Source organism: Tripterygium wilfordii, chromosome 17, assembly GCF_013401445.1.
Source record: "Tripterygium wilfordii isolate XIE 37 chromosome 17, ASM1340144v1, whole genome shotgun sequence".
Lineage (NCBI taxonomy): Eukaryota > Viridiplantae > Streptophyta > Magnoliopsida > Celastrales > Celastraceae > Tripterygium > Tripterygium wilfordii.
In genome coordinates this window covers 3,575,898-3,593,374 of record NC_052248.1, presented here as the reverse complement: position 1 = coordinate 3,593,374, position 17,477 = coordinate 3,575,898, and the positions used below count along the sequence as shown (strand labels likewise).

General features: G+C 35.2%; 3 protein-coding genes across 3 annotated transcripts; 1 reads left to right on the top strand and 2 right to left on the bottom strand.

Annotated features, from left to right (window-relative positions):
• The first annotated feature begins 251 nt into the window (after positions 1–251).
• LOC119982918 (MADS-box protein SOC1-like) lies at positions 252–5,429 on the top strand. The gene is made up of 8 exons (XM_038826519.1): positions 252–529; positions 1,034–1,231; positions 3,979–4,057; positions 4,369–4,430; positions 4,539–4,638; positions 4,727–4,768; positions 4,932–4,973; positions 5,089–5,429. The coding sequence occupies exons 2-8, from the start codon at positions 1,050–1,052 to the stop codon at positions 5,233–5,235; spliced, it is 654 nt and encodes a 217-aa protein (XP_038682447.1). The 5' UTR covers positions 252–529; positions 1,034–1,049; the 3' UTR covers positions 5,236–5,429.
• A 316-nt stretch (positions 5,430–5,745) lies between these two features.
• LOC119982164 (probable fructokinase-7) lies at positions 5,746–9,608 on the bottom strand. Its single transcript, XM_038825395.1, has 7 exons — positions 9,253–9,608; positions 8,054–8,283; positions 7,391–7,603; positions 6,770–6,967; positions 6,518–6,658; positions 6,227–6,343; positions 5,746–6,114 (listed from the first exon to the last, which is right to left on the bottom strand). The coding sequence occupies exons 1-7, from the start codon at positions 9,344–9,346 to the stop codon at positions 5,980–5,982; spliced, it is 1,128 nt and encodes a 375-aa protein (XP_038681323.1). The 5' UTR covers positions 9,347–9,608; the 3' UTR covers positions 5,746–5,979.
• A 629-nt stretch (positions 9,609–10,237) lies between these two features.
• LOC119982165 (agamous-like MADS-box protein MADS3) lies at positions 10,238–14,705 on the bottom strand. The gene is made up of 9 exons (XM_038825396.1): positions 14,512–14,705; positions 14,199–14,411; positions 12,089–12,164; positions 11,579–11,640; positions 11,349–11,448; positions 10,999–11,040; positions 10,844–10,885; positions 10,601–10,737; positions 10,238–10,504 (listed from the first exon to the last, which is right to left on the bottom strand). The coding sequence occupies exons 2-9, from the start codon at positions 14,378–14,380 to the stop codon at positions 10,405–10,407; spliced, it is 741 nt and encodes a 246-aa protein (XP_038681324.1). The 5' UTR covers positions 14,381–14,411; positions 14,512–14,705; the 3' UTR covers positions 10,238–10,404.
• Between the last annotated feature and the right edge of the window lie 2,772 nt (positions 14,706–17,477).

Here is a 17,477-nt window from a genome sequence, read left to right as displayed (position 1 = left end):
TGTGTGGTCTTCATTGTGGATTTTACCAAAACAAGAAAAACAAAGAGAGGGTCCTTGTCGTTTGATGTAAAGAGGTCATGAATGGATTGAATGCAGTTGCATCCATTTTTCCTTTTTATATAAAGAGATATATAAAGCAAAACCGTACACAATTTGTTTCTTTAAATAGAAAGGTGGGTTCTTGGTGGATGCTTTTTTTAAAGAAATAAAGATATATGATTAAGGAAAGGTGGTTGTGCTTGTTTGCTTTACTGGTGAATAGTGAGAGAGGGAATTGAGAATCAACCAATTCCTAAACACACTCCATAAATCAGAAAAAAAACCCAAAAAAAGAAAAAAGAAAAAAGAAAAAAAGGAAAGGGAAGGAAGGAAGGAAAAAATCTCCTTGCTTTTAATCTTCCATTTCTACTGAGTCTTGTTGGGTCACAAAAACCCATAGTTTATCTTCTTAGTTCTCTTCCATTTTTGGAAGTATTTTCCCCTCTTCACAGGCTCCCTCTGGGATTCTAGCACTTTAGTTGTTCATTTGGTAAGACTTGCTCATCTCGGTTTGGCTCTTGTTTCTCTGTGTTGGAATGTGATTTTGTGTTTTCTACCATCTTATAGATGTAGTAGCTTCAATCAATCAATCAGTCAATCTCTCTTATTTAATACCTAACTGGAATTTTCTTTTGGGTTTACAGAAATCTTCAGATTTGATGAGATTTACTTAATTGTTTTTTCCATTTTTGGGTATTTCTTGTTCTAGTCCTTTTGACGTTTCATCTGGTTTTTACCCATTTGGTAAGAAATACTCAGAGAGCCTATTGGCTAATTTTGATCCAAAGGATATTTCTGGTTCTCTATTTTTGCATTCTTTAATGAGTCCACTAGCAATACTTAGAAAAAAGTCTCCTCCCCATACCCTATCTGATGAAAGAGGTTTTTACTAGCCCTAGCCCTTTTGAGTTCATAGTACACACTCCTCTCTTTTTGGGGGTTTTTTTTAAAGAAGATTTCTTGATAAATTTTGTTCTTGGTTGTTGATGTGAAGGTGTAGGAAAAGAGAGATGGTGAGAGGAAAAACCCAGATGAGGCGCATAGAGAATGCGACAAGCAGACAAGTCACCTTCTCTAAGCGAAGAAATGGGCTTTTGAAGAAGGCATTTGAGCTTTCTGTTCTTTGTGATGCTGAGGTTGCTGTCATTATCTTCTCTCCTAGAGGGAAGCTTTATGAATTTGCTAGTGCTAGGTATGTTTTGGATTTCTCACACACTTCCCATGATACCTTTTACCTTATTTAAGGATCATGTTTTGCATTAATTAGATTCCTGTCTTCTTGGAACATGGGTGGATCTTTGCATTTGTGTTTGCCTTCATTTATTAATTCATATTTATTTCATGCATATATTTGTGATTATAGTAAGACTATGGGTTTCTGCTCCTTAATTTAGGGTTGCATAAATCATCCTTGATTTTTAGCTGTCTCCATAGCTCTCTCTACATCTCTCTCTCCAGGCCTGAATTGCACTAATGACACATGTTTTATCCCCCTTTGATTATTGTTTTACAGATCTCTCTCCATCTGGGTTTCTTGTAGTGTGTGTATATATATACGTGCGTGGAAGAGACTAAAGGAAAAAAATTTCATTGAACCATGAACTTAATTTAGCTTAAGGACAATAGATATTGCACTTTCCAAGAAGTCATGGACGCCGTACAATTACAAATTGGGTCTAAATTCTAATATAAACCTTCTTTTGCTGGTGTATTAGGCAAACTTACACTAACTGACTTAATAAAATCAGTTTAAAACCAGAATACCTACCTACCTTGTATTTTACAAGATTAATAGCATCCACAGTAGGATGGTTTTGGAGTGCTTGAGAGGATACTTTCTCTATAAATGGGGTGCTAGATGCTCACAATGGTTAATATTTGACACTCCAAAACATGTAGTAATTTAATCCACACTTGATTTACGGAGTACTCTCTAGTTGATGAATAGTGTAGGTTGCGGGACTCACTCATCCAATTAACTTGTGTCACCTGGGAGAGGGGAAGAGAGAGAATGGACTATTATAATACTATATTACTATCAAGAGTGCACCATTATAACACAACACTTGAGATAATGGAGTGTGCACAAAATACAAGGTATTTGGAGAGCTAAATTGCTACTAATCCATTGTGGATGCTCTTAGGTTAGTACCATTTAGGGTTTTATGGTCATGAATAAAGTGAAAATAAATGCAATGTAATTTTCTTTATGAGTGGAGTATACCTACTCAACAGCAACCAAGCAATGAGATAAAAGAAATATTATTGCTACCTGAGGAACAAGATTTGAACCCATTTGGGTACTCAAATTTTCTTACAAATCTTTTGAATCCAGGCCTATTCTTTATGGACATTCTTACTGATATGCTTGAACAGTTGACCAATTCTTTGTATCATCATTTAAGATGCAAAATCAGTGTGTCATTGTTCCTTAATTTTCTTTTGTGATTATGGCCCTGCTTTATTTTCATCTATTTTATTATGTGGATTATGCATATGATGTTCACTTACTCTACATTCAATCTGGGTTGTAATGGAATACTAAAGAGTCATATAGGAATAGCCATTAGTTGTAAATGAATTTGACGATGATATTACCAATAGTAATAAGAACTAAGAAGTAGCAAAAACTTGTAGACCTACTTTTGATGAATATAGAAAATAGAACTTACATATATAAACATTGGAACAGTTGTCTATATTGAAATAAGTTTTTTAAACTTAGAATTGCTAAATCCTTACTTAATATTAAATGTACAATGAGAGATTTGATGAGTTAGTTATATTATTTATTGAGAATATGATCATGTGAACTTGATTAAGAAACGTTAAGTAATTTCGCAGCGATCTAGAGGACGAAATGAACTCTCTAGAGAGATAATTAACCTTACTTGGGACTCTTCAAATTCTTGTGTTACAACCTTAGATTCAATGGATTAGTTAATATTCCCTAGGACAAATTAACTAACCAAACATAACTATAAAATTACCTCTCATGGGAAAACGTGTAGTCTTGTGGAGTTTGGTGTCTCAATCATACTCCTCGTTACTTTGTTAAATTCTTTTTCTATCAAACTCTTTAAGCTCTTGATGTCATTATAATGGGTGCTAGATCAAGTTGGTGTTTGATGTGGAATTTTGGCTCGTTTCTGCACTTGTTGATACCGATACTGCTCTCTAATAGTTTTCGTCCGGATAGGCCAAGGTGCTGTCCGGACACCCTTTGTTCAGCTGCCTTGGAATTAGAGTCAGAGAGCTTTCTTTCTCAAATAGGCTCTAGGAGCTGTTCGGACAGATGGTGTCCATTTGGAGTCAAAGGAGCATTCGTCCGGACAGGCTTAGGATTATGCAGTTTCGTTTCAGCCTGTTTAGATAGAAAAATTATAGGGTTTCAAACCCAACTTGAGAGAACTTCCCCTTTGAAGAGAGAACCCATTTAGAGTGAGGAAGAGTTATTTTGAGCTTGATCTACTTGTGCTTGGTGGATTTCTTCGCTTATATTCTCCAACATTGTGCAATCATCCTCTACTGTCCATAGACGTAGGTTTTGCGTTGAACCACGTAAATCTCGTGTCTCTTTACATTATTGCTTTGATTCTCTGCATGTTTAGCTTTTGGATGTTTGATTTAGTCACAATCCATTTGGTACTTTGTCTGTGGGTATTGGATATAACACAACAGTTGCCTGGTTAATCTGTACACCACCTAAAATGGACTGTTTATCTGAAACAATTTGCAAATTCATTACAATTTTCCAACAAGATTTATTAGAGAGTTTTAAGCAAGTGAAATATCTAATTTTTGTCTCTCTTCTCTGGTTAAATATTTGGCTGCCTGCTGATTATGACATTTGTTTGCATGGTATTTATAGAAAGGTTCATCGACACTTGATCATCAAAACTGAATTGATTACATAGTTTTTGGGTTTCTTTTATTCAGAATGCAGGAAAGCATAGAACGTTATCGAAGGCATATAAAAGATACACAAACAAACAAGCCAATTGAGCAAAACGTGCAGGTTCTCTCTTTCTTTTCCGTTCCTTTTTTCTTTCGCAGATAAATTAAACGTCTGCTCTTATACTGGTATCCCATATGAATGCTCCAAATGTTCATGATAGCTTGATAACATTTTTCAGAACAATGCCTATGATTTCTTGCTTATTATCAAGAAAATGTAGAGTTGAAGCTTTTTTGATGTATAATCGAGTTTAAGATGTGTTTGTCTCTAATCTATAATATGTTTGCAAGCCTGTTAAAAGATCCTGGTTTCCAGTTGATAAATTGGAACTTCCTTCATAATCTTCTCACAGCTTGATCTGCAAATGTCAGATTTTGAAGGAGGAAGCGGAATGCATGGTGAAGAAAATAGAACTCCTCGAAATGTCGAAACGGTCAAAGGCCTACTTTACCTTATTTATACTAACTTGATATATTTTCTCTATTTAGCTCACAAAACCATTGAAAGCAATTTTCTGAAACTTGAATTCTAAATGGCTCAGGAAGCTTTTGGGTGAAGGCTTGGCGCAATGTAGCATCGAGGAGCTACAACTGATAGAACAGCAGCTGGAGAAAAGTGTAAGCAGCATTAGAGCTAGAAAGGTAGACCACAAACTAGCTAGTATGCAGTAGATTTCTTGAAATCTTGTTATGGATTGTCTGACATTTCTAGCAATTGTTTCTCCTCCAGAATCAGGTTTTCAGAGAACAGATTGAGAAACTAAAAGAAAAGGTAAGAGAAGAGAAGAGAAGAGAAGGTTGCTCTTATATGACTCATAGTTTTCTTGTCTTAGTCCTATAAAAAAAGAAGAAATTATACTGAAATTATTAGGCAAGTATCAATCTTGAAAGAGTCCTACACTGACTGTGCTTTCTACCTTTTGTGTAAATTCCAGGAGACAATCTTAGCTGCCGAAAATGCCAGGCTAAGTGTGAAGGTAAATCTTTGTTCTTCTTCCTGTTTGAATTTTTATATGAAGGTTATCCACTTAAAGCATAGAATTTGGACTGGAATCCTAGCTTTTCCATAACAAGCAACACACTTTATTTCAGTGTGGTCTGCAACCTTGGGAAAGATTGAACGAGCAGAAGGGAAATGAAGCCTACAAAGAAAGTAGTAGTCCTAGTTCAGACGTTGAGACTGAATTGTTTATTGGACCTCCAGAAGGGAGAACAAAGCGGTTGCTCCCGCAGAACTGAGAGGTAGCATTTAGGCCTCCTTATGTGCCTGCTGTTTCTAAGTTGCAGCATCACATAGTGACTCTCTATTTATGATTTACTTGAAGAAACAATAATTCAGTGAGCAAACAGTGAGTGTATTATTATGTTTGTTGACTCAAAATATTATGCTTAAATGTTGTATCTATTGTATATATTAGTAGATGTCAATGAAATTTCAGTGGTGTCATGTCAATGCATTCTTCAGGGTTACCCTATTAGAGGGTGGGTCAGACTGAATCATTAGAATGCTCATATGGTGGAATGTCTCTTCCATGTTTCCACAAAGACTTGTTGGCGCAAAATGATTTGTCTTATTCTGAACCATGGAGGCTTTTAGAATAAGAGATCAGGAGTGTGGTATATAAATCTTCGGTTAGACCTCATTTCTCTGGTGAATAATTTTGCACTGAGAAAGGTCAAAAACAAAAGGTGCATAATCAAGTATACTGCCGAAGAAATAAAAGCAATAAAGGAAACCTTAAAACAAACTCAGGCAAGCAAATATACCACCAGAGTAGTAAGACCACTGAGCCTATTAGACATTCATTTCATTGCAATTGTAGCAGGAATTCAAACTAGGTGTTCCCATCCCAAAATGGTGGAATTCAAAAACTTTTGTACAGAGAGTTTATACTGACGTAAAGCAAGGTTGGAATATGGATATAGTATGCCATTAAATAATTAACAAATGAGGGCAAAGTTGATGGGAGTATGTTTTACTTCTCAAGCAGCAGCTTTCTCCAGAAGTTGGAGGACAGCTTCTTTGGTGGGAAGTGCAGGAATGGCTCCTCTCTCTTTCACTGTGATAGCACCACAGCCGTTTGCAAACAATAGAACTTCTCTCAACTTCTTTTCATCCTACATCAGAGAAATTTTAGTCAAATGACCATTAACAAACTTCTTACGATACATAGTTCATAGTTGTGTCCTCAATAAGAAAAACTGATTTTGGGATGTATTGGATTTATACCTTGTATAGATCTGGTTCTGAAGCCAAACTGTTTACAACTCCAGCAACAAAAGCGTCACCTGCCCCAGTTGCATCCACACAATCGACTTTAACACCAGCAACCTTACCCTTGAAATCCTGAACAATCAAAAATAAATTAACTTCCTAAAAATCATAAAGACAGTAAACATTAACCATCTGCTTTGACCAGTACAACATATGTTTACACAGATGCTATAAGCTATTTTGATACTATGTAATATTGGACTGTGAAAACTAACATTCTCATGAACCTTAAAATGGAAATCTAACCTTTGTGTAGTATCTGCAGCCATTTGCCCCTTCAGTGACGAGCAAAAGTTTCAGATTGGGGTGGAAAAGCTTGTCTAGCACCACCTTATCATCATAAGGATCATCTCCCTCTGTTAAAAATTCAATTTCATCCTCACTTATCTGCCATTTTTGAAAGCGAAATCTAAGTAGGTATTTTATCTATCCATTGTATGAACATAAATGTTAATGCTAATACTGCAAAATGAAGTCTCCAATGCTTGAAAAGTACACCTTAATAAAGTCAGCTTTGTCCCATATGCTCATGATGCCTGTACGAGCAGCCTCAGCTGAAGGCCACAGAGGCAATCTTAAGTTTGGGTCATAAGAGAGGATGCAACCAGATTGCCTAGCAATTTCCATAGCAGCAAGATGAGTTGAGCGACAAGGTTCTTCAATCAAACTAATTGATCCATAGTGAAATACTCTTGCCTGGAATCAAAAAGAAATTGCCAAAAAAAATGCGAAAAGTTGTATCAGCAACCATCAGTAACTTAACAGAGTCCAAACTAACCCTCGCATAAGGTATTTAAGCACTACTTCAAAAAAGAATAGATTTTGCCCAAGGTAATTGTTAGCTGACATTAAGATAGCATATTATATTGGATTCTAGAAATCACTATAAACACCAAAACGCCAATTCCTAAAATGGTAATTGCCGTCTTTCGATGAGTTAAAAGGAACACATTGCACAGGATGACTGATAAATTTTGCCTGAAGTTTTCAACAACCAAAAAAACTCGGATGATTTAGAATAGAAAATGACCGAGTCAAGCATTCAGACATAAATTGCAACAATGAATTCATTTATGAAATACACGGAAAGAATAAGGGAGGTGACAGGGGATCCCTTACCTTCTTCAGCAAGTTGGTATCAAGCTCTGACTCACGAAGAAGCATATCAGCACTGGGATTGCGATAAAACATGAATTCACGCTCTCCATCAGCTCTCAGAGTTACAAATGCCAATGCAGTCCTTGCATGTGTGTCAAAACGCATGCCAGAATTGTCAACACTATTTTGCTTCATAATATCAGCTAACATGCGCCCGAATTCATCTTCACCAACCTGAGATGGAGAGCAACTCTGAGGTTATATATGGAGAAAAAAGTAAAAATCATCTGGATGAGGTAAAAAGTAGAGCATCAGACCATATTGTGCAAGTTTAGTAACGAACTTCAGATATGTGTAAAATGAGGTTTCAATGTAACGTCCCAAAACGCAGATATTTTACATCAATCGGTCAGCAAATATGAGCATAAAGCTCACAAGCAACCATCATGCAGCTCTAGGTAATACTTTTATTCATAGACAAGAGAACCTAAAAGGCAGGAAATAAGTAAAAGCTACTTTTGGCATTTTTTTGCTCAAAGGACGAGACAAAAAAAGTAGGATTTCATCTTGCTTTGAGAGGAAAAAACTAGTCATTTGAAAAATTTTATGCTACCAAGAAAAAATAACATCAATAACAATAATTATAACGATATAAATAAAAGGACTCGGATGGCATCATTTCACCTTGCCTATAAAAGCTGACGAGCCTCCTAATCTTGATATCCCAACAGCAACATTTGCAGGAGCACCACCAGCGGCTTTCTTAAATCCAGCAGCATCAGCAAGTGAAACTCCAGAAGTAGTCGGCACAAAATCGATTAACATCTCCCCGAAACAGACAACCAGTGAACCCTTCTCCTCGCTCAGCAGGGGACTTTTCTCTTGGGACCTTCCTTTTTCCCGTTTCGATGAATCTACACCCATAAATTTCCAGCATGAATTAAGATGATAACCAGATGGCTAATACTTTACCAGTGACATCAATAATGTAAATGCTGCAAGCATTCAGTAGATAACATAGTAGTGGTCAACTGGCAAAACCGTGATAAGAAATTCAGCCTGAACTGCTTGAGGATTGAGGATTGAGGTACATTGATGAGGCAGAACAACAAGGATCACAACTTATATTAGAAATAAAAATATCCATTATGGTGAGGTCCGAAGGCAACATTTAACACAGAATTCCCCTGCTTTGCTTAAAGCGTGAAGCGCAACAATGAAGTGACACTCCAATAATCAGAATTATAGTAGACATAATAAAGCATTTAACTTTAAATCATTCAAACTATCTTCTTCCAATGCAATTAATTCAAAAGCCTCATATTTGGATGGGGCACATATTTGTTAGATGCGATTAAGATAATCTATGACATATAGACTGCACACGAGAACAAAGATTAAAAACCCAAAGTTATGAAAAAAACAATTTTAAGAAAATTTTTAACCCTGCAATGTTTTTAATCCTAACATGTTTTACACCGTCTACATATACATATACTAGGGAAACAAAGAATTAAATAGAAACCATCAAGTGAATCAAAAGAGTTAGAAATGAAGTAGAAGCAAATAGCATCCCAAAAAAAACAAAAGAAAGATCGCCAATCCACAATACTTGGATCAGGCAAACTCCAGGCCCCAGATGGTGACCTAAAAAATTGTTCAAAAGCATTCATTTGCACCAAGATCGTCGCAGATGCTATTCAAGAAGATGAACGTCTTCCAGACTTGCAAACCACAACCCATGAATTCCCATCAAGAATATCTCATTGCGGTCCAAAAACCAAGAATCAACGGAACCCCAAACAAGAAAAAAAAATCCGAAAATGCACCCATTCCACTCAAGTACGCAATTAAAATTAAGTTAGAGGCGGAGTAAAGAATACCAGAGGAAGGAGTCTTGGGGGTCTTGGGCGACTTGGAACTGCTACTCCTGAAGGAACGTTCAAGATTGACAGGAAAGCAGCAAGACTTCGACATTTTGAAGCAAAACTATCGTACGCTCGATCAACGAAAATGAGACCAATCTGTGAAGTGCCAAAGCAGGAACCTGCGATTTTTATCTTGTATGAATAATATTCCCATTTTAACTGATTCCCTATTTTTTCTGCTATCCCAAATACTGCAAATTTATTCTGAACCCTCGTATCTCCGATTCCTACTATGCCGGAGTTGACGTTTTATGCCTCTCTTCTTTTTTATTTTTAGATATTTATTCTTCTGGCAGAGCTGTTTCTTCTGCTTTGGGTTCCTCTTCTCCTTTTGCGCCGCCTGAAGGAATCAGGTCCGGCGATCTCCAGCGTTGCCACGTCAGGTGGGACCGCTTGACGAATCAACATGCCTCGGTCAAATAGAATCCGATGTGGCAAGGTCTTGTCAACATATGGTATAATCTTTATTATGATGTAAAGTTAGATTCCAATCACGGATTCTAAAAGATCGAATTTGATCCAACGGTCTCCATATAGCCACATTAGCTTAATTAGAATAATATATATGTACAAGAAAAAAACATACATATTAAACATGTTTTAAACTTGTCTATCGTCTTGAAGACTTCAACATGAGATTAAGAAATACCTTTCATAAATCTTTTGAACATTCAATATTTGTCTAAAATCGGGTCATTAGACCCGCGAGTATATAAATTTTCCTCCTCAAATATGAAAAGTTGGGGGAAAAAAAAAACTCGATGCGCAATAACAATGATATTACTCTTAGGGAACATATAGTTCGGATCCAAAGAGATTCAACACTAAATTACCATCCAAGTGGTTTCTTCCTAAATTCTCTATGCATATTAGAAAAGGTAACAGAGTATCTATATATAAAGTAGTGTATATATATATATATATATAGTAAGCCCTCCCAAAAAAAAAGTAATATGTAGAGCATTAATTCATACATAAATTGAAGTATCTATGACAAAAGATAGTTATGGGCAATTATAATTACAAAACCAAGTTCAAAACCCATTTAGGAAATCAAATATATATACTAGAGTTTTTGATTTATTTGTAGTATATATTATTGGATGATCAAAGCACCCATCCCGGGATGAAATTGGTCTCACCACCACCATCACCAGCCATGCTCTTCGGAAAAGGCGACCCTTCAGCTTGAACATAATGATGGTACCTGCACATATAATTCATTCACAACCTTGAATATGTTTCTCTTGAGAATGAAATTCAACAAGCTAGGAAAGAAGTATAGTAAGAATATTATTAATACCCGATTTGTAAGACAGGTTCCACCTCACAATCCATGGGGTTGGATTGAGAGGGATGCAAAGAGTAGTTGCTGGTTCCAGCTGCACCAGAGTTCCATAGCCCTTGAATGGTTTTGAGGCTTTGTCCTTCTGCCTCAAGCTGAAGAAAATACGTACACACATGCAACACATATTGGCATATATCTCCAAAGGTGGTGTTTTTAATTAATTTTAAGGCAGTATTAATTAGTATAACAAGCACAAACCTTAAGCTTGAGCTGTCTGTTCAACTCTCCAAGCTGACGCTCCTGCCACAGGATCCAAAACCCAGAATTAAAGTCAGCATTTTGCACTAATTAACTTATTATATTATTGAATAGTAGTACTCTTTGGGAATTCTGTAGGTGTATATATCACTTACCTTTCTGCGTAGTTCTTCCATTTGTTCAATCATAATCTGTGTCTGCAGTCGAAGAACAACAGCTTAAATTCTTTTATAGATGATGAATGATGGTAGGGTTTAGAATTTCAAGAGAATATGACAAGTAAAACAAATATAATGGAAATCTTGCACATTTTGCACCCAACATATATCTATCTAATATATGTAGGTTGAACCAGGAAAATTTCATGGCACGGTTCTCACCCTATTAACTTTGCATCATATGATCAGAAAGAAAACACCCAAAAAAATCACATTCAACTGGATATATATATATATATATATCACGCAAGTTTTGTAGAGGAGAAGAAGAAGGGAAGCATATATACCTTCCTTTGCCTGGCAAGTGCAAGTGCTGCTTCAAGTTGTTTCTCAAGATTTTGCAACTCTTTCACACTCAATGGCCCTAGATCTTCTCCAAGCAAATGCCTTATATATTGAAGTTCCCAGAAAAATGATTTCAGTATTTTAATTAATTAATCAACTTGTCAATGATTAATTACTAGATTAATAAAAAGTAACAAGTATATTGAATCCCAAAAATTAATATTAAACCAACCTTTGAGTGCGTTGAAGAGACTCATACTTGGCCTTTAACTTGTTCACCTCATGGTACCAGCTCTGTGTTGGCAGTCAATTAAAGAAAACTAATCATATATATTACTATAAGGAAAGGACTACAAATTACAGGACTATTATGGATTTCAAACCCTAATTCATGCAATGAAAATGAATTGGAATATATATATATGCATGCATGTAAGATAAATTCAAAAGGGCATTATATGATACAGGGGAATTGATCATGCATACTTAAATAGGTTTATTAAGTTTATAGGTCATTAATTTTCATGTGCTTCCAATAATGATTATCAATGACCTTAATTAGCTGATTAAATTTGCTCCATTAATCCAGAGGAAACCAATTAAAGACCAAATTAAACTAAATTGTCTTGTGTGTGGCTTGACAATATGTAGTTCAGTACTAGTTGAAAAGGTCATAATCATTCAACAGAAATTGAAAGTGTCATGCATATATACACATATATATATATATGTATGTATATACCTGTGTCTCACGTTCAAGGGTGTTATCTTGAGGAGTGAAGCAGCTACGCTGGTATCGCTCAAGTGTTTTGGCAGTACTAAACATCCCAAGAGAATTAATTAAAGCGTAATCAGAATTAGTAGTATTGCATGTGTTTTGACTATAAATGGATTAATAATGGGGGTTATGTATAAGAGGTCAATCAATAGAAACTATGCATATTTAATTTTGACCCTAACAAATCGTTAGTCATTCACTTAATCCTTGATTATGCAGCTTCAAGTGTGTACTCATAAATGTAGCTGGCTAATTACCAACGCAACAAAAGTTAATTAGTTTGCTTGAGTAAAAGCTTAAATTCCATAATTTTTTTTAAAAAATAAGAAAAAGGTTTTCTTTTATCATTTCAATTATCTATATTTCGCCAGAATTATATGCACTTATGTATTCACAACATTATGTAAAACCTACAAGTATTCAATATTAGTTTATGGGGGAAGTCCCAAAAAGTGTCATTAGAATCAAAACTTGAAAAATAAAATAGTTTAATTAAACAATTTGAAAAAAAACCATCTCATAGCTTTACAAAAAAATAAAAATAAAAAATAGATTTGATATTGGAATGTATTGTTTTCTGAAAATACATTAATTTATTATAAATCTTTGAGTTATATTCTCCGAAGAGAAAATATAAATTTGAACTAGATAGCTCAAAAAACCCTTATTGCAATTTACAAGTGAAAAGTAGATTTGAAACTGAGAGCAAAAGAACTCATCATTTGACTAATTAAAAAAGTAAAACAAATAAAATCATCCACCAATTGCATGTGAAAATTATATATATATATATATATATATATATATATATATATATATATATATATATATATATATGAGCTTGCTCAATATAATCTAAAAAATTAAGCAAGAAAAAAGTAAAATCTGGAGTACTAGTTATGAGTTGTGACAAAAATAAGTCCAAAATCACCGAATTAATGTAGCTTCCATCAGTTTGGAACAGACAGTATGGGGAAAGCTTTTTCATGGGATAAGAAAACTCATGTTCGACTCAGAAGTAGCACAAGTTCATACTACCTATAACCTTCAGACTCCACACACTCAGAAATTGCAATTTTAAGCTTAATCTGTGAAAAGAAAAGTAGCTAGAAAGCCCTCTCTTTTTTCCTTGTAATTAACCAGGGCTCTACAAAGCATCAATCTTTCACAAACATTTAGCATGTACTTTGTTTCAATATGCTCATCCATATAAGGCAAGGTAGTAAATGTATACAAATATGCACACATATATGTATATAATATAAACAGTAAAGTAAGTGATGAACCAAAACATCATAAGATCAAGATTTAAGCAAGTGAGACACGAAGAGGATTTTCAGTATCTGGACCTTGAAATGCCTCATTATCCAGCTTCAGAGAGAGAGAAATAGAGGGGTGCATGTTAGTATTTTTAGAGAGAGAGAGGTAGACCGCAGAATAGATCCAAAAACCCTAAAGATCAAGCCTTGATTCAACTGACTTCTCTTAACTGAACTGAGGGGGGAGAAAGCGAAATTTATAGACAATAAAAACTAAGTTTGCAGACATGGGGGTGTGTGTGGATCTGATTTGGGTTTAAATTGTACCGAAAGAGCTAAAGCACACCCAAAAAACCAGAAGATCAAAGGATCTAAATACATAAAGACAAAGAAGTTTTTTCAGAATAATTAGAACCCTAATTATGAAAGCTTTTTCGAGAGAGAAGAAAAAATCAAAATTAAGCATGCAAACGAAAACCCTATACGATCCGGTCCAAGAAAAACCTCCTGATCAGTGATTGCTTTTATACTATATATGAAACTGTGAATCCACCGTTTTATCCATGAAACAAACAAGAGGGTTTGGGACAAGAGGATGAGACGTGTCGATCTGTGATTGGAAAGAAGATGATCAAATGATGAAGGAAAATCATGAGACCAACAAAAAAACCAGAGGAGAAGAAAAGGGGAGCGATGTCAGAAATGGGTGTGGGAGAGGAAAAAAAAACAAATGAAACAGTAAAAAAAAAATTTCAAGGCACCACACCAAGAATTAGAAGCAGAAATACATTAACAACATAAGAAATCATATATACCCAGCACTTCCAAACTCGTAGAGCTTGCCGCGGGTGGAGAAGATGATAAGGGCAACCTCAGCATCACAGAGCACAGAGAGCTCATAAGCTTTCTTTAGCAATCCATTCCTTCTCTTTGAGAAGGTAACCTGCCTGTTAATTTTGTTCTCTATCCTCTTCAGCTCCACTCTTCCTCTCCCCATTAATCTCACACCTTCAAATCTGTCTCTCTCTCTGTGTACAGAATTACAGATAAGATAGATATATATTCTATATATGTTGTATAAAAATGGAGCTGATGAGAATGAGAATAGTGGGAGGAGGTAATACTGACAATAGCTTTGTATTGATAACACAAGTGGAATTGTATGGAGCAGAGAAGGGTCGGGTCTCTCAGAGTCGCTGGATCTTCTCTTACAGGAAAATGGAAACCCAGTATTTCTTCTTTGTTTGATATTATTCTCTTTTGCAGTTTCAATTTTAGCTCAGATTTAATGCTGTATATATCTCTCTATCGCTCAGTCTCCCTTCAATTGCAGGATGCTCCAGTTTCTTCTTGTGAGATTACCACGCGCCTCAATGAAACGTGATTTACACGCTTTTTAGTCAAATGAACTTTGGTGGGTGCATGAATCATGAATGGAGAGAAAGGTCAAAAAGGTTTCACTTTCTTGTATGTATTTCATATATATATATATATATATATATATATATATATATATATATATCATTTAGTCACTTGGCCAAAATTGGATAATGTTCTAGGAGAAAGAAAAGTGAGGAAGTCATTCTTTAAATAATTAATTTATATGATTTGGGTTCATTTTCTTTTGTAATGAAGAAAATTAGGGTTTTATAAATTAGGGAATTCAATCGTTCTATCCTCATTTGGATAAGTTCTATACTGAATGCACCGGTAATTCTAAGTTCCGTCCCTAACTAAAAGCATTCATCTTTGACTTGTTAACGCGACCCTCCACGAATAGTTAATTCTCCGTGAAGCTTTTTTTAGTATTTAATGTATTTTTTTTAAGCTTTAGGGGGTAGCTGTATCAACTGTCTTATGTGAGCGGTGTCACAAACTTTTGCAGCATCAAATTTGGTGGTATTGGGCAAGTTACCGAGTGGGTAAGGGGCACAATGCTCTAAAATCTCACATCGCTCAGGGAAAGATGTGAAGTTCAGAATATAATAGGTCAAACTTTCAAACTAGTAATAATCGTTTTTTCTCGGCTCAAACTAGTATGAGTTAGTATTACGCCTGAGTGGACAAAGTCGTGCAGTTATGAACGGCCTAAAATCGACAAAATATTGCTAGTATAGCGGGACAAGCTATTAAGCTATTACAGTTAGTATCAAAGCATAGGGCAATATGATTCAATGCCATTACTAATCTTACAGATATCCTTCCTAATGTTGATTTCATGCACACTTGTAGAGACGCAAATGGGGTTGCAGAAGCTCTAGCCAAGTAGGGGGTTATAGAACAGAAATGTTGATAGCTTTGTTTCCATAGTCGTGCTTGGTTTCCATAGAATTTGCAAAATGAATTGAATTGTAGTTGTGAATGATTTCAAAACTCACTCACTGACATATAATGATAAATTTATCGCCTCCTTTGATGTGGCAGATCAAAGATGTTCCTGGAAGAGTAACACAAACAATTAAAATAAATTGAGCACATACCGAGCCATTGATTGGAATGATAAGAATGATGTGTATCATCCTGATGATAAGGGTTTCGTATCTCCCTCTCGGTTTCAAAATAAAATTGGAGCATAAATATTGTAAACTTATTAGATTGTTAACATCAATTAATTAATTAAGTTTTAATAGGTTCTAACCTCTTTGAGTCAGACAAACAAAAACTATGGACATGACCCACCATGATTTTTATTTAGCTAAAATTATTAATGAGACTCTGTATTTGTCTGTTTTCATTTAGAGTAACAATACCAATTGTTATATCATGTTACGAAAAGAAACAAAACAGGAAATATTAATAATTCTACCTAATTAGTTTTCTTATGGTCCTCTTCTGCACATAAAATTACCTAAAATTGGACATGAATCATTATTTTTCTCAGTACGTATGACTTGTTGTGTTAATTAGTAAATGCGGGCCCCTTCTTTTTTTCTCTTTCGTCCCAATTAACTTAATGAACAAGTTAATTGAACAACTAAGCAACAATAGTATTACAACAATTAGATGTAAGTATGTAACTAATATTCATATATTATATATGAAGCCCTAACTTTTTTTTTTTTTTTTGAGAAGAAAGTTCATTAACTCAACTCCACAGATACATCAATGGGGCGCTCCTTGTCAACCAAGGAAACAGCCTCATGAGGACAACCATTCCTCCAAATTGTTTTCCTACTACCATTCTTAGCTAAACGAGCTAACAAATGAGCTACAGAGTTACATTCTCGTAACAAAATTGATCATCATTTTTAAAGCCCTGACAGGCTTCAACATAAACCAGAAGAATAAGAATGTCACTGTTTGTTAGCTATCAAAACTCATGTGACTCCCATCTTATGGAGTTTGTCACGCGCATTTGGTTCATAATTAAATAAGTGTGAGTTGAGTGTGAATGTGACAATTTTAATTTGTAACAAGAGTATATTAATTTTTTTTTTCTTTTCATATTAAAACTGATTCTTCGAGAATAGAGGGTGAGATAAGTTCAATATTCCAATCACTTGGGTGACAGCCTTTTGACAACCTTAATTGGTGACATACAGACGTCAATTATTATTTTAGATAACAATGAATTTGTCAGCATACATGCAACTATTTTTGTAATTTAATAAAAAAAAAATAGGGAACTTGCGATTCTGATTGTTATCAGAGCCAACCATATGAAATTGAAGCATTTACTACTTTAAATTATTGATGCTTCAACGGGTGCAGCCATGGCGGCAGACTGTAGGAGTAAGGGTTTGCTTGAATTAATGTTTTGGAGAGTTAAGTGATGAGGGTTAAGGAGGAAGGGATAACTTCCCCTTCACTTAACTCTCCAACTCAACATTTTGTAACCCCTCAATTTGGGGGATTTTCGAGGTTTTAGATAAAAGTTTTGTTTAGCATTTCTTAATCATCTCATTAACTCCCAATCACTCTACCCACTATCCAAGTGATGATGAGTCATGGTACTCTGATGAGAATCCCACATCGGAAGATGGTGGGTTTGAAGTCTAGCTTATAAGGGAGGACAAACCTCCTATTGTCAACCTGGGTTTTCAATAGAGAGTTAGGCTCAAACTTGTGATGCTAGACTTGGGCCCCCATCCCGT

What these genes read in the sequence shown, in the direction of transcription:
- LOC119982918 (XM_038826519.1), top strand. Translation starts at nt 1,050, where the DNA reads ATGGTGAGAGGAAAAACCCAGATGAGGCGCATAGAGAATGCGACAAGC. An exon ending in TATGAATTTGCTAGTGCTAG is followed by an intron (nt 1,232 to 3,978) that starts GTATGTTTTGGA and finishes TCTTTTATTCAG; the next exon opens with AATGCAGGAAAGCATAGAAC. An exon ending in ATGCCAGGCTAAGTGTGAAG is followed by an intron (nt 4,974 to 5,088) that starts GTAAATCTTTGT and finishes ACTTTATTTCAG; the next exon opens with TGTGGTCTGCAACCTTGGGA.
- LOC119982164 (XM_038825395.1), bottom strand. Translation starts at nt 9,346, where the DNA reads ATGTCGAAGTCTTGCTGCTTTCCTGTCAATCTTGAACGTTCCTTCAGG. An exon ending in CCCCAAGACTCCTTCCTCTG is followed by an intron (nt 8,284 to 9,252) that starts GTATTCTTTACT and finishes TTATGGGTGTAG; the next exon opens with ATTCATCGAAACGGGAAAAA. An exon ending in CAGAACCAGATCTATACAAG is followed by an intron (nt 6,115 to 6,226) that starts GTATAAATCCAA and finishes TCTCTGATGTAG; the next exon opens with GATGAAAAGAAGTTGAGAGA.
- LOC119982165 (XM_038825396.1), bottom strand. Translation starts at nt 14,380, where the DNA reads ATGGGGAGAGGAAGAGTGGAGCTGAAGAGGATAGAGAACAAAATTAAC. An exon ending in TACGAGTTTGGAAGTGCTGG is followed by an intron (nt 12,165 to 14,198) that starts GTATATATGATT and finishes TGGGATGTTTAG; the next exon opens with TACTGCCAAAACACTTGAGC. An exon ending in GAACCTGTCTTACAAATCGG is followed by an intron (nt 10,505 to 10,600) that starts GTATTAATAATA and finishes TTATATGTGCAG; the next exon opens with GTACCATCATTATGTTCAAG.